The 23,631-nt window shown below is 48.7% G+C and overlaps 1 protein-coding gene across 1 annotated transcript in view; it reads right to left on the bottom strand.

Moving 5' to 3' along the window:
- TG (thyroglobulin) overlaps window positions 1-23,388 on the bottom strand; it is a 240,814-nt gene extending 217,426 nt beyond the window's left edge. The window contains exons 1-11 of the mRNA XM_055431976.2: window positions 23,322-23,388; window positions 22,381-22,489; window positions 21,821-21,918; window positions 20,241-20,444; window positions 19,388-19,547; window positions 10,517-10,623; window positions 9,922-10,065; window positions 9,552-9,737; window positions 2,484-3,584; window positions 1,227-1,814; window positions 746-985 (exon numbers count right to left, since the gene is read on the bottom strand). Coding sequence (XP_055287951.2) covers window positions 746-985; window positions 1,227-1,814; window positions 2,484-3,584; window positions 9,552-9,737; window positions 9,922-10,065; window positions 10,517-10,623; window positions 19,388-19,547; window positions 20,241-20,444; window positions 21,821-21,918; window positions 22,381-22,489; window positions 23,322-23,388 — 3,004 coding nt within the window. The remainder of the gene's footprint in view (window positions 1-745; window positions 986-1,226; window positions 1,815-2,483; window positions 3,585-9,551; window positions 9,738-9,921; window positions 10,066-10,516; window positions 10,624-19,387; window positions 19,548-20,240; window positions 20,445-21,820; window positions 21,919-22,380; window positions 22,490-23,321) is intronic.
- Window positions 23,389-23,631: the final 243 nt, after the last annotated feature.

The following is a 23,631-nucleotide window of genomic DNA, read 5'->3' on the forward strand; positions in this document are numbered from 1 at the left end:
CACCAGCATCGCATCCAGGCTCCGCTAGTTGCTGGTTGGGTGAACTTGGATGTGTGACTTAACCTCCGTGTCCACTTCTGAAAAGACTCACAGATGGTGATTACAGCATCACTCTCACGGAACTGTCAGAGGATCAGATACAGAGATCTGGTAAAGATCTACTTAGCGCAGAAAGTGCTTGGCCAGGGGTACGTGTCAAGCAATGCTGAACTGTCCCCAGGCTGGAGCAGTGTCAGCCTTCTGAGCATACGTCTCTGTCATGAGCAGGGATCAAGTGGTACTTTTTGGAGTTAACTACCTGGATTAGATTTGATCACATGAGGAAGGTGCCTAAACCCAAAGTGTGTTTCTTCAGTTTAGGAGGGCTCTTCTCCTTTCTCCCTAGGGGTGTTCCTGAGTCCTTGGAAATGGAGGGAAACTTCAGAACCAGCCACAAGGGAGTAGGAGATTTTGGGGCTCACACATTTGAATATTTTAACCCAAATACTTGGCTTCCTGGTGGGCTACAGGCACCATGTGCAATACAAAACATAGAGCCCTGCCCCCAAGTGGCTCTGCTGGAGGATTGGGTGCCATCTTGGAGGGGTGGGAAAACTTCCAGCTTTGGGATCATAAAACACGTTTGTCTTCTCCGGAACCCATGGGCCGGGGAAACCACAGCTCTAAAGATGACCTAAGAGGAACTCATTCAAGCTCTCTCTTCCGCCAAATAAGAAACAAGAAACCAGAAGCACGGGGCACTCACTGGACTGAGCTGCCAGTCGAATGGCATAATCACTCCCACTCAGAAACTTCTCCAAGAAAGTCTCCCGGGACAGGGAGAGTGGAGGAAAGGCCAGCTCCTCGTCAGTCAGCCGGATTCCTTTGGCCGCAAGGAAACTCTCTCCCAGAGGGAAGCGAGAACTGTTAGAATACGTGACAATCTCTTCTGCTTCCCTGATGAACTGCAGGACGCGAAGCTTCACCTCCTCACAAGAACCAGGACCTGGGGAGGAAAGGCAGATGGATTCACCCACCATGGGGAGCTCCCTCTGACGCCTTTGAAGTATGCACACCCATAAGCATACACAGGCATTTCTGCCTCAGCTGTTCCCTTTGCCCCAACTCTTCCCATAACCTGGAATGTTCTTTCTGTTTTGTCTCCGCAATCGGATTCACTGCACTGATGGCACACACACTTTGTAAGATTAGTAGTAGCTAATGTTTATTCCACACTAGGAACTCACATGCTGGAAACTTGCTGGGCTCGTTCCAGGTTCCTTCCAGCTTCTGACCAGCCTCATCCACACACCAGCAGCTCCGGAGGTCAAAGTGGGCCAGAGGGGTGCTAAAGTCTGAGTAGGGCCCTGGGTATCGGTCAAGCTGGCCATTTAGGATCTGCCAGAAGAGGTAGGGTTCCAGAAGCACGTTCCCTCCAGGCTGGGTCCGGTTCCCTTCCAACACTGACACTGGGACATCTTGGAAAGAAGAATATCTCGCCAGCCCTGGGAAGATGCCTTGTTGACCAGCCTCGTACAGATTTTGAATGAAGAGACGGAAGTTTCTGGAAGCTGCTTCTTTGTAGCTCATGATCTTCATTAGCAGTTCCGCCGGGGTCAGCGCCTGGCCAGCACTGTTCTGAGCCTCCCAGCGTTCATACCATTCAAAGGCTTGCTCAGGGGGCCCGTCACATTGCACGGGTCTCCACTGACCACTGGCACTGCATTGAGGGATGTAGATGCTGGAGAAGGCGGGTGGCGTGCTGGGATTAGAGACCAGGGCCCGCACCATCCCGAGGAAGGCTCGCTCAGCCTGTAACTGACAGGGGCTGGGACCTGGGGAGGAACGAAACACAGGAATGTCAGGTTAATAAGCCCCAAAGACCAAGATGCATATGTGTCAAGTCGTTTCAGTTGTGTCCGACTCTTTGCCATCCCATGGACTGGCAAAGGGGACCACACCTTTGCATGCCAGGCTCCTCTCTCCTTGGGATTCTCCAGGCAAGAATACTGGACTGGGTTGCATTTCCTTCTCCAGAGGGATCTTCCCGACCCAGGAATCGAACCCCTGTCTCTTTCATCTCCTGCACTGGCAGATGGGTTCTTTACCACTAGTGCCACCTGGGAAACCCAAGACCAAGATGGAAGTCCTTATCTGTCCAAACTCCATCTAAAACCTTACACAGCCATAGAAACCCCATCAACCTTAAATTTGTAAATATTCAGAGAGAGAGAGAGCCTGCCCATCACTAAATCAATGCAGTTGAGACCAGCTGTTGTCAGCACCGCAGAAATTTTATGTGGCAGCTTCTTAAGGCCAAATTAATCTCCCAATTCCACTCATTGGAATGGTTAACATTATCAAGGCCTTTCTGGACAGTGTTTAAATCAGCCAGCAAATTTCACCATTAGCAGAAGTTTGGGCTTTAACTACGACTCTGATGCGTCATGTCAGGGCCCTAGGGGTGAATCGGAGTCTGCAGGTTGATCACTCAACAGACTCACATTTCTTGGGCTCTCCAAGCGCACTTCGAGTTCCGGGAACAGGCTGACCCTCGGAGTCCACACAGTAGCACTCTGAGTTGAAGCACTGGACAGGGAGAAAGTTCCCCTCGCTGGTGCAAGCAGGGACAAACAGGCTGGACCCAGCGGGCTGGCTACCCAAGAGGCTCTGCATGCGTGCCCTCTGCTTTTCGCACTCCGTGGGGCACCGGGGTCGTCCACCTCTAGCCCGGGAGCCAGCAAGTTCTCGGCCCCGGGCATCCACACACCAGCAGTCTCCGGCGAAGCACTGGACCTCCTCGTAGCTCCCTTCCGCGGTGCATGCCGGGACGAAAAGGCTGCCGGGTGCCTGCCCGCAGCCCTGAGAGCTGAACACCATTTCCATCACGTCACCTAAATCCCTCGCTGTGTCCTCTGGCACAGAAAGAGCATGCTGCAAGAAGAGAAGGAATTCTGGAAGCTCCAGGAGGGAAGAAAGGAATCGCAGGGCATTTTGGTTTTCTTGTAAGTTGACTTCAAAGCCAAAGCTGCCCACAACTGGCTTCCTCGGGGCAATGCCTGTCTTGGAGGCTTTGGGAGCTTTGGAGGCAGGATTTGATTTCAGTCCCACGGAGAGGGGCTTGGCCAGATCAGCTAGTGCCCTTCTATCCTGAAAGCCTGGGAGACCCAGCTGCTGGAAAAAGTGACTGAAGTTAAATGTGCCTCTTGTGCCCAGGGCTCCAGACAAGTTAAACTGGCCGACGTTCACCAAAAATCTCCCCCCGAAGAGGTTTTGCTGCAGTCGCTTTGCGTTGGTGGTGAACTGCAGGGCGAGGCGGGCCAGCTCTCGGGAGGGAAAAATCCCTCTAATGGCTTCCTTGAGGAGACTTTCTGGGGCAACAAACTGTGTGTCCTGTCCTTGCAGCATTGGCTGGAAAATTCCAGAATCCAGAAAGAGCTCCTTGATGGAGGGCGGGCAGGATGCGGCAAATCTGGCGAATCTCTGAGACACCGGTCCTTCTTTGGGAGCCAAGAGCAAGCTCCGCTGGCTGAAGTAGCCAGAGGGCCCAAAGCGGAGTCTGGCAAAGGCCCGCCGCCTCTCGGAGGGACAAGACTGGTCTTCAGCTGCAGCGGGAATGCAAGCAGAGACACAAATAGCAGAGACACAAATGGAGAAATAGTTTCACCATCGCCAGTGACCCTGACGCAAGACCCTGACCCTCAGATCTTTCTGGTTTGCTGTTGTTTAATAATCACTGTCTGACTCCTTGTGACCCTATGGACTGTAGCCTGCCAGTCTCTTCTGTCCATGGGATTTCCCAGAAAAGAAGACTGGAGTGGGTTGCCATTTCCTTCTCCAGGGTATCTTCCCGACCCAGGGATTGAACCCGTGTCTCCTGCTTGGCAGGTGGAACAAAAGCAACAACAGCATTTCTGACACAGCCCTCAGATCTTTCTGGTAGTGAGATGAAAAAGAGTCAGTCAAGGACTGAATCTCTGCCTCCTCCTTTCTACATACCCTTCTATTTGTTCCGTCCCCCTGAGCAGAGTCTGCGACCCCCATCTTGGGGAGTGAGGACTCCAGCTGACTTGACTTCCTCTCCTTGATTCCCCTCGAGGGTGACCCCTTCCTAAGACAGGGCTCAGAGACACTGGCCCACTTTCTGGAGACCTGCCCACACACTCATCAAATGTGCCCACTGGCATAATATCTCCCCACCGGTGGGTGCCCTGCCTTGCCCAATGCCCATGTCCGCCCAGAACCTCCAACTGTGATCTCATTTGGAAATAACATCTCTGTGGATGTCATTAGTTAAAATGAGGGCATACTGGTTTAGGGTGGGTCCTAAAACCAATGACTAGTGTCCTTAAAGAATGCCATGTGAATACAGAGACACAGGAACAGGGAAGGCAGAGACTAGGGTGATGCAGCTGTTAGCTAATGAATGCCAGAGACTGCCAGCATACACCAGAAGCTGGCAAGGACTCTACCCTACCCTGGAGCTTCCCGAGGGAACACAGCCCTGCCCACACCTTGATTTCAGACTTCTGGCCTCCAGGACGGTGAGAAAATAAATGTCTGTTGTTTTAAGCCATTCAGTTTGTGGTCATTTGTTATGGCCGCCCTAGGAAACTCCTGCACCAACAAATTCCTGTTTGTTTTTAATGGAATGTTGTTTTCCAGAGTTCTCCTATCAGAACACTCAATGGTTTTTAACGCTTCATTATAATGCTATTCAAGAGGCTGCCTATTCCTCCGTGGAGATCATCTTATCTAGGTTAACTAGTTTATCGTGTGTTTGAGGTTAAAAACCATACTTTAAATGCTATTGATATTTTCCATAATAAGAAAAATTTCCTATGTTTTAATGTGCAATATTAGAGGAATTGGGCTTCCCTCGTGGCTCAGTGATAAAGAACCTGCCTGCCAATTCAGGAGACTCAGGTTCAACTCCTGAGTCGGAAAGATCACCTGAAAAAGAAATAGCAACCCACTCCAGCATTCCTGCCTCGGAAATCTCATGGAGAGAGGAGCCTGGAGGGTTACAGTCCATGAGGTCACAGAGTTGGACACGACTGAGCAACTAAACAACATTACAGGAATGATGGTATTTCCCACAGTATAATATGATAATGGCCGCTCAGCAAACACACTGAGCACAGTCTTCCAGACTTCTTGAACTTTCCTTGAAATTATCAATTAGTAATCAACTCCATGCATGGTCAGGTCCTTCTGTCTGAATATACCAAGTCGACGGTCTTCATATTCAGAAAAAAGTTTTAAAACTCAAACTCTGATCATCTCAGTCACATAAGTGGAAGGGAGAAAACTCCGTTTTTTTCCATAAAACCATAAATCTTAGAAGTTCTTTTCAACTCACCCCACCCCCAACTTTTCAAAATAATTCATTCCCCTCAGTTCACACAGGTGCCAAGAAAAGTCAGCCAATTTCACTCTGTAACCAGGCAACAGAGTAAGAGCTGGAACATGCGCCCAGGGAGAGTGAGAGACACTGGCAACATCTGAACATATAACACAGCCGTCCACGAGGCCAGGGCTTCCTCTGACGGGTACCACAGGAAGGCAGGGAAGAAACCACGCTCACGTCTCTGCTTACTCTCTCTCCCTAATTGGGAGCATATCCTGTCCATTCATTCGTTGTGTAGTGTTACCAAGGCAAAGAAAAACATCAGATATTGGTTTCTTGTAGCACATGTTTCCATGGTGATGAGACTGATACAACAGATGGAAAAACTAGAATATGTATAAACATGATCTATGCATTTGGAAGTACTTTTGGTTTTAATGTGGAAGACCATAGTTCTTCATTTTCACCTGGAATCTAACAGAACCAGGGTGGAACTGTAAAGGCTACCTTCCTGGCAGAGCTTCACAACGTTCTTTTTCTACATCGTCACACTTAGCCAAAAGGACGCTACCCAATACAGTGCTGAGAACTCAAAATGTTAAGTTGGAGAAATCAAATGGTTTCCCAGGAAGTCACTGAAAGAATGTTAACACACGTCTATTTCGAGGCTCTGAAAAGACTGTCCTCCTCCTTCACTGTCTCACATCTTGCTGAGTCCATCCAGCTCACCCCAACTGGGAGCCTTTGAGTGCTCCTAGACTCCTCCTGCTCCACCACTAACACCCTTCAGGGTCTCGGTGTAAGGAGGAACGGAGTTGGCTGCCTGACTCAAGTTCACACCCTTGTCCCCAGCCCGCTGCTTCTGCTTCAGTATTGCTTCCTGTCCTGGACTGAACAGTGTCTCCCTAGAATTCACATCCCTCCTGCAACTTCAGAATATGATGCAGGCCATTGTAGGTGTGATTAGTTAGCATGGGGTCACACTAGGGTAAGGCAGCACGATCAGTGGCTCAGTCGTGTCCGACTCTTTTCAGCCCCGTGGACTTTAGCCTGCCAGGCTCACCTGTCCGTGGGATTTTCCCGGCGGGAATACTGGAGTGGGTTGCCGTTCCCTTCTCCAGATTTGCCTGATCCAGGGATCAAAGCCACCTTTCTTGCATCTCTTGCCTCTCCTGAATGGTGGGTGGATTCTTTACCACTAGCGCCACCTGGTAAGTCCACACTAAAGTGGGCTTTTAATCCTCTATGACTGGTGTCATTACAAGAGAAGGAGACAAGACACAGAGGCAGACAGCCATGTGACGACAGGGGCGGAGTGTGGCGTTCTGCAGCCGCAAGCCAAGGAAGGCCAAAGGTGGTTGGTGTAAAAAAGAACGAAATAATGCTATTTGCAGCAACCTGGATGAACTAGGGAATGGCCAACTAGAGATGGCCATATTGAGTGAAGCAAGTCAGACAGAGGAGGGCAAATAGCATACACTGTTTACAGGTGAAATCCAAAGATGGGGACAAATGAACTTATCTACAAAGCAGAAATAAAAAGAGTTACAGGTGTAAAACAAATTTAAGGTTACTAGAGGGTAGGAGGTGCTACAGAAGGATAAATTGTGAGACTGAGATAGACACATACACGCTGCTGGTGGTTGAGGCGCTAACTCCGGTCTGACTCTTACAGCCCTATGGACTATAGCCACCAGGCTCCTCTGTCCATAAGACTCCCCAGACAGGAATAATGGAGTGGGTTGCGATTTCCTCCTCCTCCAGGGGATCTTCCCAACCCAGGGATCGAACCCAGCTCTCCTGCTTGTAGGCAGATTCTTAACCGACTGAGCCATCAGGAAAGCCCAACATATACACACTGCTGCTGCTGCTGCTGCTAAGTCACTTCAGTCGTGTCCGACTCTGTGTGACCCCATAGACGGAAGCCCACCAGGCTCCCCCGGCCCTGGGATTCTCCAGGCAAGAACACTGGAGTGGGTTGCCATTTCCTTCTCCAATGTGTGAAAATGAAAAGTGAAAGTGAAGTTGCTCAGTTGTGTCCGACCGTTAGCGACCCCACGGACTGCAGCCTACCAGGCTCCTCCATCCATGGGATTTTCCAGGCAAGAGTACTGGAGTGGCTTGCCATTGCCTTCTCCGCATATACACACTACTATGTATAAAATGGATAACTAATAAGGACCTACTGTATAGTACAGGGAACTGTACTCAATTCTCTATAGTGACCTATATGGGAAAATAATCTAAAAAAGAGAAGATATATGTATAAATGATTCACTCTTCTGTACACTTGAAACTGACACAGCATTGTAAATCAACTACACTCCAATAAAATCTTTTTTAAAAAGAAAATAAAGCAACTAAGTTTCTGGCTAAAAAAACAAAAACAAAAAAGATTGTTGGTGACTACCACAACCAAGAAGAAACAAGGATTTTCACCTGAAGCCTTTGGAGCAAGCACTGCCCTGCTGACACATTGATATTAGACATCCAGCCTTTAGAACTGCACAAGAATACATCTCTGCTGTTCTAAGCCATTCCATGGGTGGTCATTTGCTACAGTCACCCCAGGAAAGTAATATAGGCCGCTCATCTCTCTTTAGGACACCTCAATGACCTTTAAATGCCTACTGCCTATAGCCTGACACTCCTGTTCAATCTCTGCTCCAAAATTCCTGGGTTGCCTTTCCACACAACCCACACAGGGCACTCTCCAGCTTCAAAGCCCTCAACAGCTTCTCTGAAAGCTGGAGGATGAAGCCCCCAAGGCTCTGCTTGATATGAAAGACCTAATGACCCGTGACTTTCAGAGTCCCCCACTCAAAACAGGAGCGTCCCAGGCAACTTGGTGGTAAAGAATCCGCCTTCCAATGCAGGAGAATTAGGTTTGATCCTGGGTTGGAAAGACCCCTGGGAGAGGAAACGGCAACTCACTCCAGTATTCTTGTTTGGAAAATCCCATGCACAGAGGAACCTGGCGGGCTATAGTCCATGGGATCACAAGAGTCGGACACAACTGAGCTCAAATGCGCGCGCGCGCACACACACACCCCCAAACATGCTCCGGCAAGTTTTTGTCTCTATCCTTCTCGCAGACTCCATGCTCCTTAGCACATGTGAAAGTCGCTCAGTCATGTTCCTCAGCACACCAACGCCTATCACAGATCTTCCTCAACTAGGATGGAATGACATCCTGATAAACTCATCATAAGTTGAAAATATCATTAAGTCAAAAACGCACTGAATTCCTAACACCATGGTTTAGCCCCGCCTACATTAAACATGCTCAGAACACTTACATTACCATGCAACTGGGTAAGGTCATCTGAACACCAAGCCCATTTTGTGATAAAGTTTCAAATATCTCATAATTTTTTGGAGGGGGAATCCCATACCATGCAACTTGCAAGATCTTAGTTCCCCAAGCAGGGATTGAACCTGGGCCCCAGCAGCGTGCCAAATCCTAACCACTGGACTGCCAGGGAATTATTGAGTAACTGTACTGGAAGGGAAAAATGGAATAGCTGTCCGGGTACAGAATTGTCATAAGTGTATGGGGTACAGTCATGTGGCTGACTGGGAGCTGTGGCTCACTGCCACTGGTTAGCATCATGAGAAAGTTCCATGCCACATATCCCTAGGCCAGGAAATGTTCAAGATTCAAAGCACTATTTCTACTGAACATGTATCATTTTTGCACTGTCGTGAAGTCTAAAAATTGTAAGTCAAGCCACTGTTAAGTCAGGCCCCATCCATATTTATGTTCCTATAATTTTGCTTCCCCAACTGTGACTCTAGTGAACACCTCTTTATTTTCATCCTTCAGGAAGCATCTTTAGTTTAGAAGATGCTCATCAAGCATCACCTCTGCCATGAAGCCCTCCTGGATGTCTTCTCGCCATACAGGCGCAGACAGAATGGACCCCCTGATGCCCTGTGCTCCTAGAGCTGTCAGCATACACTTCTCTCGGGGCGCAGTATACTTAATTCTCTCCTCTCCTACTATTCTCGGAGCTCCCTGAGGAAAAAACCATGTCTGATACGGGGCGAGAAACATAATGGAAATTAATAATGATAGACGGGTTTCCATCCTGTTGAACTTGAAGGGTCTGTGGGGCACCCCTGGGAGGCAACAGAATGTTCTGGAAAGGTCAGTCTGGAGAGACGGATACAGTAACATGACCTGACGAGAACAGGGAGGAGGCTTGGAGAGAACACCCACCACAGGACGGAGGCTCCCCTCGCCGCCGCGTCCCCGGGAGCTCCTGTCCCCGGCCGTCCACGCACCAGCACGGCCCTCCCCGCTGGCACTGTACCGCCTGGTACTCCCCGTCCCGGCGGCAGCTCGGTACATAGGGGTGATGGAAGCTGGTGGCTGCAAACCGCTCCACTTCACATTTCGTGGGGCCTATGAGAGATCCAGACAGGAAAAGCAGGGCGGTTAGTGTGTTTACAGCACGCGTTCTGGACTCTGGGAAAGTCAATTCAGTCCCCACGCCCGCTTTGGTAGGACAGCCATGGAGGCTGCAGGGACACGAAAGCTGAGTGGTTTACTCCTAGCGGAAACACACCTGCCTCCACCTTGTACTCACATCGGAATCTGCCGGAGATGACTAGCTGCACTGCTAGGAACCGTCTCTGCAATATCCTGTACAGAGTGGTCTCAGCGAAGGTGGAAGCAAGGTCCAGGCCGGCAAAAATAGTGTCATAAATTTCATCAAGTAACAGCTCCAAACCTGAGCCAAGAAAGCAAGCATTTGGAAGGGATGGGTTCATGCAGAAAGGAGGCCCTGACCTCACCACCATGCAAACAGATATAAAGAGGCTGGAGCCCCCAGCGGGCCTCACTGTGCTTTGGGCCTGAACAAGGCTTTAATGGTTTTCAAAGTCAGGGCAGCTCTGAGTGGTTGCACAGGTTGTTCATAGCACGAGGGAGCACAGCTGAGAGAGCAGAGAATGAAACCCAGCCCGGGCACCACTCGCCAAGCTCGGAGCTGCATCTGCTCAGAGAGGGGGCTGATGGGGTAACTTCCCAGCAAAGGCACCATGTGGATGAGCAGCAGCTCTATTCAAAGTACCTCCCTTGAAGGTTGTGAAGGCCGTGCCCTCCTGCATACCCAGGACAGCCCAGCCGCTGTTTCTGCTTTATAGGGAGTGACACTTAGGCTCTCAGGGGAATGTGCTTACCTGTCTCAGCCAGTTCCCGCCCTTGGCTATCCGCACAGTAACAATACCCAGACACCTCTGGAAACCTGCTCTGGAAGGAACTAAAGGTCACAAATGCATCTGGGAACCTGCAAGACAATGGGACTCATGGTCACCAGCTCATACAAGGCAAGTCATCGCAGCCCCTTCCAGTAGAAATGAACTATCGTGGCCTCATCTCATCTCAGGGTGAGATTGTTAGATAGCATCGCTGACTCAATGGACTTGAATTTGAGCAAACTCCAGGGGAAAATAGAGGACAGAGGAACCTGGCTTGCTGCAGTCCATGGGGTCACAAAGAGTCAGACATGACTTGGTAACTGAAAAACAACAATCTTATCTGGGAACAAGAACCGTCTGCTTCTTTGTTTCATGACATTTGCTCCATGCTTCCTGTAGTAAACGTATTTTTTTTCTAAATTGGTTTTCTTTGGCCAGAGCAAGGCTGGACCTGTGAAAATTAAGCTGTGCTTGACTGTCATCTACCAGTTAGTGTTTTTCTCACTCGTGGGCTATGACCAATTTATGCCCGAGCGTGTGTCTCATAGGATCAGGAAGAAAACAGTTAATCAGCATTGCATTAACGAGTTCCTTTACTAGAATAGAACTCTCAAGACTAAGGGCCAAGTGTGCTTTACAAACACATGGTACACATTGCAGATGATCTCATTTGGGGAGATCACATGACTTCAGAGCCCTTTACGACTTTTAAAGAGCTGGAAAAGAAGCCAGGCTCCACCACAGGAAATTCTTATGTAGGACATTTCCCAGTCCCATAGTCGAAGAAAACACCAAATCATTATGACATCACTAACAAGGGCCATACTTCATTTCCATAGGTTGAGGGAAAACATGCCTAAATCATGCCTGGCCCGACAATTGCTACAAGGAGCTAATTGGCTGGGTTACCCATCCTAGAAGTAATATGAAGCTCAGGTGATAAAAAGTTGTACCCACATGCAATGACATAGCAGCCAGAGAGGAGCTGCTCATCTCTATGTAACACTGAGAAATTAGTTCTTATGCACCATATAGAAGTCTATATGGAGAAGGAAATGGCAGCCCACTCCAGTAGTCTTGCCTGGAGAACCCCATGGACAAAAGAGCCTGGCGGGCTACAGTCCATGGGGTCACAAAGAGTCAGACACAACTGAGCGACTAACACACACACACACAGCAAGTCTACGAAACTAAGCATAGTGCGTTTCCACCTGTATCTGGAAATATATTCCCAACCAGTAAATTAGAAGAAGTATAATAGCAGCTCTCTGCACAGAAAGGCCTATTGCTGTGTAATATATTCTAGCAAAGTGTTGAAGACAACCTTCATGTCCAAAGCTATGAAAACTGAAAGTGAATTATGGTAAATCCCCTAAATAAACGCATGCATAACATTACTTAAAAAGGGTGGACTACAAAATGGCATGTGCATACACTACAATTGTTACTATGCAAATGAACCAGACTTGGACGGGAATATATTTCCAGAACTTCTCAGAACCTCAACACAGGGTGCACATGCACTAGTTAATCTGAAAGGAAATGAATACACAAAACAAAACCTATGTACACACTGTAGAATTACGGATTGTTGCCATATCGTTGGTCTGTGATTGTGCGTACATGGGTTCAATTAAAAAGAACATTACAGTCAGTGAGTTGCATGAGTATGAGTGTTTGTCACTCAGTGGTGTCCAACTCTTCAAGACTGGAGCCCGCCATGCTCCTCTGTCCGTGCAATTTTCGAGGCAAAAATCCTGGAGTGGGTTGCCATTTCCTGCTCTAGTAAATTGCACAATAGAAGCTAAAGACACACGTGGCCCAATTGCTCACACTGACTGGAGGAATATGACAGAAGATCATTAGTTGGAACCTGGGATAAATTCAATTCTAAACATGTTAAAACAGTACGATAATCACTTCCCTTTATTAAGCAATACTTTGTAAAAGACAATCTGCAAAATGTTTAATAACATTGACTCATTTAATCCACTTAACTGTCCTAAAAACAAGGTGGTATTTTTTGTGTGTGCCCATTTTAGAGGTTAGAGAAGTGAGGTATGTTGGCCACCATCTAAAGTAGTGGTGGGAGCTGAAGTTCAAATCCAGGCTGTCACCACCATGTGACCTCTGTTAGTGGGGTTACTCAGTGTGCTTGGCTGCTCCCTGTTCCTGCCACATCTCCCGAAAAGCAGACCTCTGCTCTGATACTCTTTCCTCTCTGCTGGATCCTGGGTTTTCCTGGCATCTAACAGCAGTGACAGGGCTCCTGGCCGGCCCGAAGTTCTGCAGGCCATTCCAGCATGAGGCACAGGAAGCTTAAACCACTCGAGTCCCACATTCCACCAATTCAACCCAAAGACCCACCTTGACCTTCAACTAAAGAAAAGGATGCTTCCCTTTTGTTGAATGAAAAGCAACACCTCAGGATGATGATCAGAGAGTCCTCAAGAAGGAAGATTGTAACGGAGGGGGAAATGATGGTGTTTCTGCATTTATGCTCAGGTTGCGGCCAACACAAAGTTAAAGAAATCACAAATAAGGCTCCGTGAAATATAACGTCAGTCCCAACCAGGTGTCTGGTCATGCCCACCCACACCGCAGGATTCATGCCCTTGGACTCAGGTAGCCAGCACCCTTACTCAATCAGACGCTCCCACCCCTCTCATGGTGGCCGGTCCCTCCAGATATGCAGCCTTTGATGAAGACCAGCAGATCCATCAAAATTAAGAGCTGTGATGACTCCCACAATGCCTGGTGCACTGCAGACCCCTGCAGAGGGTCCAGTGAGCGTAACAGGCGATGATGAGTCCATGAGGGTTTCTGCACACAGTCACTCTCGTGTTCAGATAACCAGGTCCCTGTCCTGCATATTAAAATGCATTGGCTCCTTCTCATTGGATCATCTGTGTAGCAGAAGTTCCCAGTGCATCTGAAGAAGTTTGGATGAGTTCTGTCACTAAGGACAGCGCCGATAAAGAGACCAGTTGACTGAGTCTTACCTTGGATCACTAAGGCTCACGTGATAATGGCGTCAGCTCTTAACCAAGGTTACTTAACCAGAATGCACTTCTCTAGCCAGTGGTTAGGCAAGGGCCTTGTGAAAGAGGGGAAGGGGCAGAAGAGCTAGCAAAGCTTACTCCCCACCATGACCTGGTTTTTTTCCCTAAATTCACCAGCCAAATGGGTATAGTTAGCAGCTGCTTTTTTCAAGAGGCAAAAGGATCTGCTTCAAATGGGCAAATGCTGTGGTCAAGCTCAAGCGTAAATCATCACCCAGCACATCAAGAACCCACAACAAACAGGTTGGCAAGTGAGGCTTCCAGGCTCCCTGCGGCCCCATGGAAATGGGTCAACTGCCTTACACCACTTCTGCATGTGAATTTCCCAAAGAAATCTCTTCAGATTCAATATTCCAAAAGCAAATTTGTGGCTCTTCCTTTCCAGGCTCTTCCTCTACCAGCCAACCAGAAACCAGACCTTGGAGTCATCCTTGACTTTTTCTCTCCCTCAGCCTTCCTATCTGTTCCTTCCCCAATTTCCATGAATCCCACCAAGTCAACATTTCTCCATCAATCCCGCTCCATCCCACCATCCCTCTCCATCACCTGCTGTGGTTCAAGTTGACAATCCCTCTCACCTGGAATAGTACAGTGGCCTCCAAACTTACAGAGTCACCCCTAGGTACCCACTCTGCTATTCCTTGACTGCAATCCATTCTTTTTAAAATCCAACTCTGATGTTTCATGAGATACCTCCAACCCTCACCCAGTTTTAAAATTCTTGATGCAATATTCACGATACCCTTAAACTGAAAAATTACTCCTTGCTTATCTGAAATTCAACTATCACTGGCCATCTGGCATTTTTTCATCTGACAACCATCCAGGGTACTATGTCTAGACTCTCCACATAGCCTCCAGGGCTCCTGACACTTTGCCCAGTGGAGACGCTGGGGCTGGCACTGCCCGGGTCTGCTTATCAGAAAATTCCTGAGCATAGCTGGGCTTCCAGTAACCAACTACCTGACCCTTCCCATGACCTTCTTAAATCAGAATTCACTCAGAGACATGCTTGCTTACATAAAAGAAAAGCTCCCGTTTCAGGTTTTTGGTTAACAATAGATGCTTAGTCCTGAACTTTTGCCTTTAATTCGACTGCCCTCTGGTGGACAAAGCTTGCGCCTCAAGCAGGCAACTGCAAGAAGTTCTTTGAGAATTATTGTTCAGTTCAGTTTATATGCAATATGCCAGCAAATTTGGAAAACTCAGCAGTGGCCACAGGATTGGAAAAGGTCAATTTTCACTCAAACCCCAAGGAAAGGCAATGCCAAAGAATGTTCAAACTACCGCACAACTGCATTCATCTCATACTCTAGCAAAGTAATGCTTAAAATTCTCCAAGCGAGGCTTCATTTTGTGAACCGAGAAATTCGATATTCAAGCTGGATTTACAAAAGTGAGAGGAACCAGAGATTAAATTGCCAACATCTGTTGGATCATCAAAAAAGCAAGAGAGTTCCAGAAAAAACATCTACTTCCACTTTATTGACTACACCAAATCTTTGACTGTGTGGATCAATCACAACAAACTGTGGAAAATTCTGAAAGAGATGGAAATACCAGAACACCTTATCTGCCTCCTGAGAAATCTGTGTGAAGGTCAGGAAGCAACAGAACCGGACATGGAACAATGGACATGGAATATGGTTCCAAGTTGGGAAAGGAGTACATCAAGGCTGTATATTGTCACCCTGCTTATTTAACTTCTATGCAGAGTACATCATGAGAAACGCTGGGCTGGAAGAAGCACAAGCTGGAATCAAGATTGCCAGGAGAAATATCAATAACCTCAGATATGCAGATGACACCACCCTTATGGCAGAAAGCGAAGAACTTAAGAGTCTCTTGATGAAAGTGAAAGAGGAGAGTGAAAAGGCTGGCTTAAAACTCAACATTCAAAAAACTAAGATCATGGCATCCGGTCCCATCACTTTATGGCAAATAGATGGGGAAACGATGGAAACAGTGACAGATTTTATTTTCTTGGGCTCCAAAATCACTGCCGATCGTGAGTGCAGCCATGAAATTAAAAGACGCTTGCTCCTTGGAAGAAAAGCTATGACCAACCTAGACAGCATATTAAAAAGGAGAAACATTATTTTGCCAACAAAGGTCCCCATAATCAAAGCTATGGTTTTCCCAGTAGTCATGTATGGATGTGAGAGTTGGACTGTAAAGAAAGCTGAGCACCGAAGAATTGATGCTTTTGAACTGTGGTGTTGGGGAAGACTCTCAAGAGTCCCTTGGACTGCAAGGAGATCCAACCAGTCAATCCTCAAGGAAATCAGTCCTGAATATTCATTGGAAGGACTGACGCTGAAGCTGAAACTCCAATACTTTGGCCACCTGATGGGAAGAACTGACTCACTAGAAAAGACAACCTGATGTTGGGAGAGATTGAGGGCAGGAAGAGAAGAGGACGACAGAGGATGAGATGGTTGGATGGCATCACTGACTTGATGGACACGATACTGAGCAAGCTCTGGGAGTTGGTGGTGGACAGGGAAGCCTGGCGTGCTGCAGTCCATGGGGTCACACAAAAGAGTCAGACACGATGGAGCGACTGAACCGAACTGAGAAGGAGCCAGACAGGCCTATAACCCACAAACGGTGCTTCCTAGGGTGGGCTCCTTAATTTCCGTTCTTCAGATCCCCCACTCTGTGCTAGAGACCGTCGTTTCCAGTTATCTTTATACATATTGAAGTAGATGAAAGGGTCCCAAATTCCACTGTATACAGTGAGTACCCAATTGAACTTGGACTGAGCGTACATCGGTTTGCATTGCTGAGCATCAGTAAATCAGGACGTTTGGAAATTCCAATATGCACATGGGCAGGCCATTTTCTAGGCCTGAGGTGGGTAGGGGAATGTAACCTACATTTGCAAAAGCTGGTGATGGATTCCCTACAAATGCATAATAATTTACAATTTTCTCAGTGGTTTCAAGGGCTCCGCAGATCTTTTTTTTTTTCTCTCCCTCAAATGGCTGTTGAATTTATTTGATCAATAATGGTCCTGGCAAAAATTAGTTAACTAATGCTGAGACAACTGTAATGAAATACTGATTTTAAAAATTCATGACACCGTGATAGAAATTAAGAGTTTACACAAACAAAAAAGAAACCTTCAGTATTGACAGGACAGCAAGAAGGCTTTTATACATTTATATTTGACACCTGACCATATTTTCAGTCACCATAATATCTTCTCTCCAGGTTTAAAAAATAGTATGCTGATTTCCATAACAAAGCTTTTTTTTTCGTACAAAAATCAAATAATGGCCAACAAGTCACAACAGTGCAATAGGCAAAGAATAAAAAACCGCATTAACCAGGTGCTGAAATAAATACTAACCAGGAGAAGAGGATGCGCCCTCATGGGGTGTTTCCATCACTGGGAAGTGTGGGTTTGTCTTCACAGCCCAGAGCCTCTTGGAGCCACTTACTTGGACCCAGCGGCACTGGACCCCGGTGCCTGTGAGCCGGACGCCTCGGGTTACCAAGGTCGTGGCGGGAGGTGGGGTCAGGACCACGGCTGACTCCCGAGGAAGTCCGATTCCTAGTACTCAGCCTGGCCCACCGGGCGTCCAGCAGCAGTTCACCAAGCCTGTGTGGACACCGACTGCAATCCTGTTTGAGCGCGTGGCTACGCATCGATATGGCTTATCATATCAATGCAGGCAAAGACACGCTTACATTCGGGCCTGAGCAAGCCACCCATGGCGCTCTGTCCTAATGGAAGGTTAAGGAAACATGCTGTGTGGACGCCCCGGTCCTCCCACGACCCAGGCCACCGCGGTGACTCAAGTGGGGCTGAGAGGGGAGGGTGGGGGGCGGCCGGTCAGGAAGGAGGTCCCCAGGACCCGCACCGCGGAGGTGTGAAGGCACAGGCGAGTGAAGGCGAGATCCTGGGGACGTGGCGGGCGGGGCGGCCCCATGTGGCTCCCCCATGAACGAGAGAAAAAGTCCTCAGATCTTCACATGACTAATGAGCTGGTGTTATCCTTACAGATGGGAACACTGGGACTCAGAAGTAAGTGAGTTGGTCGCTTTGCCAGCAGTGGCAGAGTCAGAACGAGGGTCACAGGGCAAACGCTAAGGGGCCATACAATGCAAACAGTTGGAGCAGGAGGGGTGTGGCACACACAGGAAGAGACCCACAGTGCCGGGCGGGGTCCAAAAAGAATCAGCTTCTTGGTGCCCTGGGACAATGCATGCAGTCCCCAACCATGTTCTTTAGAATCAAGAACTCAGAATTTTGCATCTTGGGTTGAACATACAAAATTGCTATGTTGGACTATTTTTACCTACACAAACTGAAATTTCACAGGATTCAATTTAAAATTTCTCAGTTTTGAAAATAGCATGCAGCTCAAATGAGACTTGTCTCTGGGACAGTACCTGGTCACAGGCTGCCGATCCGTGACCCCTCTGGGCACAGCCCATGGGAATTCCCTTTCTCTCTCATAGGAAGGAAACTAGTGGTTTTGAAAGCCAGACACATAAAGCCTCAGGTTCTCTAAGAGAATTCCTACCAGTATTTACAAATTAATATTATTATTTCCCCTCATAGTGTTTTGATTATATCTGAAGTCTGTGCAAGCCCTGTATACTGATAAAGTCACCATCTTAAATAACCAGAAGCCATCCAGGTATTTGGGTCAAGATCTATTTAAAAAATACCATTTTTATATTTGTTATATAAATCTTTAAGCTTAAACAAGCTTAATAGGTGCACATACGTGCCATTTATGAGACTGCATCAGTGTGGTCCACATGTTTCCTTTTCTGCTGATTCTCCTCTCCTGACTCCTCCAACCACCCAGTATGGGCTTCTTCATGTGACTCTCTGTCCTCACCTAATCCCATACAGGGAGGCTAATCCTGTGCAGACACAGCATCATCACATAAGCATATACATGCACTGAAATCAGGACCTGTTTTATGTCTGTGTTCCTCTTATATTAAATCCTCTTATATTACGTGCACCCTGTATCTTACATGATATTATCATAAGGTGCTGCAGAACCCACTCCAAATCAACACCGTCTGAGTGTATTCTGTTTAAGGGCTGCGGAAATATTTACAGTGGCTTCCCTGATAGCTCAGCTGGTAAAGAATCCACCTGCAATGCAGGAGACTCCAGTTCAATTCCTGGGCTGGGAAGACCCCTTGGAGAAGGGATAGGCTAACCCACTCCAGTATTCTTGGGCTTCCCTGGTGGCTCAGATGGTAAGGGATCTGCCTGCAATGCCAGAGATCTGGGTTCAGTCCCTGCGTTGGGAAGATCCCCTGGAGAAGGGCATGGCAACCCACTCCAGTATTCTTGCCTGGAGAAGCCCCATGGACAGAGGAGCCTGGTGGGCTGCAGTCTGTGGGGTCACAAAGAGTCAGATACGATTGAGTGACTAAGCACAACATAACATGCTTTTAACCAGACACCCACCTTGGGTTGTCAATCACTCTGTTCCCAGTTTTTGGCCTCAATTAAAAAAACAAACAAACAAACAACGATTCAGTGGACATTCTAGTACATCCTAATAAAGAATCTTCATATTCTGGTGTTTTCATCTCTGTAGGCTGGCTGGGCCAGAGGGTTCATGTATTTTAATTGAATAGCTATTGCCAGCTTGCTTTGTGGGAGATGCCGTGGGCCTTCAGTGTCTGTCACGGGAAAGTGAACGCGAGGTCTCTCTCAGTTCGCACGGGCGGAGTGTGTCACACACACCCTTGCCAGCAGAAGCCTGGGTGGGAGACCGGAAGGCGTGGGCCGTGCTGGGCACACCCTTACCTGTTGTAGCTGTGGACCAGGTCGAAAATCATCATGTCTGTGGTGTTGACAAACTTGCACTGCACTGGCCTGAAGGCCCCATCTGGGGAACACTGGGGTGGTGACCTGTCGCCCACGCCGTGGAGGAGACGGCGGTTCCTTATCTCACAGCTCCTTGGACCTAAAGGTTTCCAAGGAAACAATTTAAATCTATTTACTTTTCATTAATTTTTATTGGCATATAGTTGCTTTACAATTACTTTTCATTGATTTTTATTGGAGTATAGTTGCTTCACAATGTCGTATTGGTTTCTGCTGCACAGCAGAGTGAATCAGCTCTATATTTATATATATTTACATATGCCCCCTCCTTGTTGGATTTCCTTCCCACGTGGGTCGCCGCAGAGCACTGAGCAGAGCTGACTGTCCTATACATAGACGTTCATTCGTCATCTGTTTTATCCATAATATCAGGAGTGTATGGGTGTCAGCTCCAATCTCCCAATTCATCCTGCCACCCCTGTCTTTTCCCCCTTGGTGTCCATAGGTTTAGGAAACAATTTCTAATTCTTCCATACGAGGAGGCATATGCGCTTCTGCAGTCTGGACGCTTGTGTTCCTACTACACACAGGAGAGCATCCCGAGCAGGGACTAAGGCCTGATGCTCCCGGAAATCCTACTTGTTAAGCCTGTGAATACTGCGGTCCACGGCGCAGAACAACCAGAAGGGAGAAAACCTTCCTAAAACGCCTCCCTTCTCGCGCTGAAGGCCAGGTCCCTGCCTTTGCACGGGGAGCCCTCGCCCCTTTCGGTCAGCGCCGGGAGGCTGCCCGGGCCTCCGCCCCCCGGGACCCCAAGGCGGGAGGCACTCACACCACGCCGGCCGCCCGCGCTGCCGGGTGCCGTACACCTCCATTCCCTCCGCGTCCACACACCAGCACCGCTGCTGCCGCAGGTCACACTGCACGGGCGAGTAATCCCCCGAATCCTGACACTGGGGCAGGTAGGACGTGGCTGTGCTGTTGATGTAGCTGCTGAGCAAAACCTGCTGCTTGTGCAGCTGGCAGAACGACAGACCTGCGGCGGCAAAGAGTGGCATCAGAGCAGGGCAAGGGGACCACACAGGGGTCGAACCCCGGAGGACTGCGCGTCCTCCCCAGGGGCGGGAAGGCAGAGTCCTTCCCACCACCCAAGGAGGCTCCGTGAGCAGGCAGCAGCCTCAGGACCAGCGTTCGGCCTGCCCAACTCTACATCCCAGAATTTCTTCTGGCATCCGGCAGGCCGAGCTGGGAAGAGCAGGTTTCATCGCGTCCCCTCAGTCCATGGGACACCCCAACAGCCCTGGAGCTGCAGAGGTGGGGTGTGAAGGGAGCACATGCTGGCTGTTGATATCGTGTCTGAATACGAATTTCCCTTGTGCGGGAAAGAAGACTTCCTGGGGGAGTCTTCACCCTTCCATGCTCGACTCGCCTTTACTATAGAATTAAAATACAACTCATGGGAGAGACCCTGATGCTGGGAAAGACTGAAGGCAAAAGGATAAAGGGATGGCAGAGCATAGTTTGATAGCATCACCAACTTGTTGGTCATGAATTTGAGCAAACTGGGAGATAGTGGAAGACAGAGGAGCCTGGTATGCTGCAGTCTCTAGGGTCGCAAAGATTCAGACACAACTTAGCGACTGAACAACAAGCCTACTTCAGGTGCATGAGGCCTAGTGACACTGGTGATTACTGCTCCTACTCCATACCTACTGGGGGCCAAGTGTCTTACCTGCAATTTAAATCCTCACAACCATCAGAGCTGACCCTACGCCAGCTCCCGTATTCATGTTACAGACAAGGAACTGGAGTTCAGTGAGAGTGGGGCACCCAACAGAGGTCACTCAGCAGGACCGCTGGGAGTCAGTTTGCTCCCCAAGCCAGCGTGTTGGCCCCCAAAACCAGCGCTGCAACAGAGCTTTGCTCTTTTAAAGGATAACTGATTTGAAGCTCAATCTCACCATTTTAAGGTGAGCGGCTTAAACTGACCCTTGTTTTAACTTTACTGTGACACACTTTAAAGAGGTAAATGAGCTCCTTTGACCACTCATCATAGCAATTATTTTAACAGGAAAGTTTTTGCCTTAAGTCTCAAATCTTAGAAACATCCCAGTTGAGAAAACACTTTCTGCGCAAGAGGGTGCTTTCTGGTTTCAGAGGACTCTGAAGTCTTTTCCCTGATGCATCCTTAGCATCAGACGTGAGGCCTGGCACAGGGGGGAGCAGAGGCTACTTGCTGAACACATGACTTGATTGTTCCATTGATTTTCACAGCAGTCCTATATGAGGTAGGGCCTAATTCAAAGAGGACGATCCTGCAGCCCAGAGGGAGACTAGCCCTGGATACACCCAAGCCCAGGGCTGTATGTAGGGTGTGAACTGCCCCCTGCAGTTCCTTCCCTTCCTACTTACAGGCGACAGGCCGCCCGGGCTGCCGGCTACCAGGCACTTCCCTGCCATCAGCGTCCACACACCAGCAGGAGGTCCCATCCTTCCCGCACTGGACGGTCCTGGAGACAGAAGCCACAATCAGGTACCCTTCTTCCTTTTCCTTCCCTCCATGCTTTAATGCATTTCAGTTAGGAAAAAGACTGGTATGGAGCGGGACTGGACACCAGTTGAAGTCAGGGAAGAGAGGGGGCATCGGAGCGTAAATCACCGGATCATTGGAGAGTAAATCACCACTGCTGCCACCACCCCATGCATCCTTATTAAAACAATTACAGTAAAAAGTTTTCGCAGGAAAAAAAAGTTTTTGCAGGAAAGGAAGGGACGGCTTTGGTTCTGGCTGGAAGGAAGCATGGATTGGGGCTATAGGGGTCAGATGACTTGGTGTTGATGGGTCTGAGGAGCGCTCCAGTGACAGTGGCCACAGGTTAGTTTCGAGGAGGAGCATAAAGGGCAGTGGGGCGGGGACAGGAAGAAGATGGGTTTTAAGGCCCCTGAGTCCGCACAGCTGGAGGAGGCCTTACTGGAAGCTGCCGTCCTCGGCGCACTGGGGGACATAGTCTTCTCTCTTCAGAAAAGCCTTCTCCCTCTGCAGCTCGCATGGGCGGAGAGGCTGGGCGTCCACCTGGTACTCTGCACAAAGGAAGTGATGCCGCTCATAAGAATCTGCTGCCTGGATTCCAGTAACAGAGACAGGCTCTCTGGAGACACAGACGCTCTTCCGGGTTTTATTTCTAGCACCATCAGCAAGTATATTCCAACTCGCAGTTTTGTGGCTACTCACAAGTTTGACATTAACTCCCCTGATCCCCTGGGAGGTGATGTCACTGCCTTACCCAGGTGGCCCTGAGACTCAGCTGGGAAAGTAGCCTGTTCAGGATCACACCACTGGCAAGAGAAGGATTCAAGACAGAGTACCTTCCTGGCCTCAATGGAGAACGCATGTAATGTGCAGGGGCTTATTCAGAAATCACAGTCACAACTGCTTCCTTTCCAGAGAGGAAACAAGCTGAGACTTCATTCAAAATCAATGCTAAGTGGCCGAACCACAGCTATAATAGAACTCAGGTCTATTTCACACCACAGGTAGATTTGTGCTTTTCATTACCTGCTAATACCCCATATGCACATAGGACTTGAGATTGTAAAGATAATTTAAAAAAACAAAAACAAAAATGGAGTCAACACCAGCATTTGCTGACAGGGTGGGGTGAGGGGAACTAGAATCCAACTGGGAAGATCTAGTTTCCCATCTCCTTTCCACTGATCACTGACTCTGTGACTTCTCAGACCCTCTGTCTCTTCACCTGAAAAGGAAAGAGTGCGTCACTGACCTCGGGACACTCTGAGGATTAAATGAGGTCACAGATGTTCCAAGGCCCTGGGGCAGATCCTGACTAACAAGGAGTTGGCCTGAAAGGTCTCTGCCGACCCAACGCTCCGAGACCGCAGGGTCAGAACTCACCAAAGATGTTGGCTGACACCAAGCAGACTAAGTCCAGCAGACCAAAGACCCATCGGGCCAGGGCCATCTTGGGAGCCCTTCCAGGGAGAAGGGTTAGAAGCTGCTGCCCACCTTAGGGCTCTGGCCAAGGAGCCTTTATAGCACTGCTGTGGGCACTTAGCCCCCACCCACAGGCACTCAGAGAAGCAGTGTCCGCCCTGTTTTCTCTGCTGGTCACAAGGAGGTCCTCTACCTGCGTCTGTTCCCCTGGAGGACACTCATGTGGCCAGTGTGGGGTGAGAATCTTGTGGAGGCTGCAGGGGAGCAGAAC

The sequence above is a fragment of the Moschus berezovskii genome, chromosome 16 (genome assembly GCF_049115385.1).
Source record: "Moschus berezovskii isolate FMDL1 chromosome 16, NW_MosBer_1.0, whole genome shotgun sequence".
Taxonomy (NCBI): Eukaryota; Metazoa; Chordata; class Mammalia; order Artiodactyla; family Moschidae; genus Moschus; species Moschus berezovskii.